We start from the raw sequence: 1,535 nt of genomic DNA on the forward strand, positions 1-1,535 counted from the left end.
TCCAACAAGAACAGGGGAAAAGCCTTGAGACAGCTCAAGAAGAGAAGAAAGTGTTCGAAGACACCAAGACGAAGATGCCCAAGTCCTTCCCAGAGAAGGAGGGGGCTGCGTGTGAACTCAGGGAGGAAGTCCCCTCTGAGGCACAGCTGCTGACAGAAAAAGAAGACACATCCCAGCAGCTCTTGAGTGCCACAGAGTCCATGCTGAAGAAGAGTCCCGAGATTGAGCAGGAGAGAGGGGAAATTCTGTTGGCCCTGCAACAAGATCAGCTCAAGGAAGAGCCCCTGCAGAGCACAGTGAAGCATTCACAAGACAAGTTAAGCTGGGAGCAGGACAGAGAGCAGTACCATCTTGAACAGTCCCAAGATTCTCTGCTGGTTGAAGCCCTGCAGGAAACAGATGGACAAGGTGGTGTTCAATCAGAAGCAGGAGCAGAGAGCAGACCACTGGGAGCTCTGATTAGCCCATCCAGTGCTGCTGGCCCTGTGATCGAGCCACCCTGTGGGGAAGCACAGATGCCACTGCCTATACTGACCACCTGCACTGCCAGCCTGAGTGGCCAGGCTGAGGCCAAGGTGGAGTCCAAGCAGCTGCCTGCTGAGCCCAAACCCTCCACCACAGGACACAAGAAGCAGCTTGCCACCAAGGTTGTGGGAACCGTGGTGTGGTTCAATGTCAAGTCCAGATATGGCTTCATCAGGCGTCATGACATACAAGAAGACGTCTTTGTTCATCACACGGCTATCAAGAGCTACAATGGCAGGTCTTACCTGCCCAGCCTAGCGGAGGGTGAGACAGTGGAGTTTGATGTGGAGGAGGGCAGGCAGGGTGTGCAGGCTGCCAATGTTACAGGCCCTGGTGGAGCTGCAGTGAGGGGCAGCAGATACATGTCCGAGTGGCGTGGTTCCCATTTCTTCCCAGGACGCAGGGCTCCTCGGTACCATCCCCTGAAGAGACACCTCAGTATCCACACTGAGGGCTCAGGCAGCCTGTGCGACATCCAGGCCCAACCCCGCTGGCCCCAAGAATGCCCAAGGGTCGTGCGCTGCTACCAGCTAAGACAGGATTCCCACACTCTGGTGTTGCGTGAAAGGGTAGAAGATGCCCAGAGCCCAGCTGCAGGACAGCACCGAGTGCAGAGCCCAGACCAGGGAGAAGACACCCAAGGCCAGCAGCCTCCTCTCAGGGGCTCCTCATGCAGTTGGAATTTGAGGCCTCTACGCCAAGATGTCACAGAGGCCAGGGCTGCCCAGCGTGCTGCTGGCAATGCACCCTCTTCTGATCCAGTGTAGTGAAGCCCGGCTTCACATCAGCACCCTTTACTCTGCTGAGTTTTACCTAAGGCTTTCATTTCTTGGTCCTGAAAATGATGACTTCAGCTCTTTTCAAGTTTGTTACATTATTTCCATATCATTTCAAGTTGAGATTTTGAATAACTCGTAATTTGTCAATTTCTTCCAACAACTTTAATGTACAACTTTAATGTACATCTTGTTTGTAAGAAAATAAGCAACAAAAATGATGGAGTGGTCAAA

General features: G+C 53.0%; 1 protein-coding gene across 1 annotated transcript; it reads left to right on the top strand.

The window, feature by feature from the left end:
• Window positions 1-410: 410 nt before the first annotated feature.
• LOC131482122 (Y-box-binding protein 1-like) lies at window positions 411-1,299 on the top strand. Its single transcript, XM_058673790.1, has one exon. The coding sequence runs from the start codon at window positions 516-518 to the stop codon at window positions 1,290-1,292; it is 777 nt and encodes a 258-aa protein (XP_058529773.1). The 5' UTR covers window positions 411-515; the 3' UTR covers window positions 1,293-1,299.
• Window positions 1,300-1,535: the final 236 nt, after the last annotated feature.

This window comes from Ochotona princeps, chromosome 15 (genome assembly GCF_030435755.1).
Source record: "Ochotona princeps isolate mOchPri1 chromosome 15, mOchPri1.hap1, whole genome shotgun sequence".
NCBI classification, from domain to species: domain Eukaryota; kingdom Metazoa; phylum Chordata; class Mammalia; order Lagomorpha; family Ochotonidae; genus Ochotona; species Ochotona princeps.

What these genes read in the sequence shown, in the direction of transcription:
- LOC131482122 (XM_058673790.1), top strand. Translation starts at nt 516, where the DNA reads ATGCCACTGCCTATACTGACCACCTGCACTGCCAGCCTGAGTGGCCAG.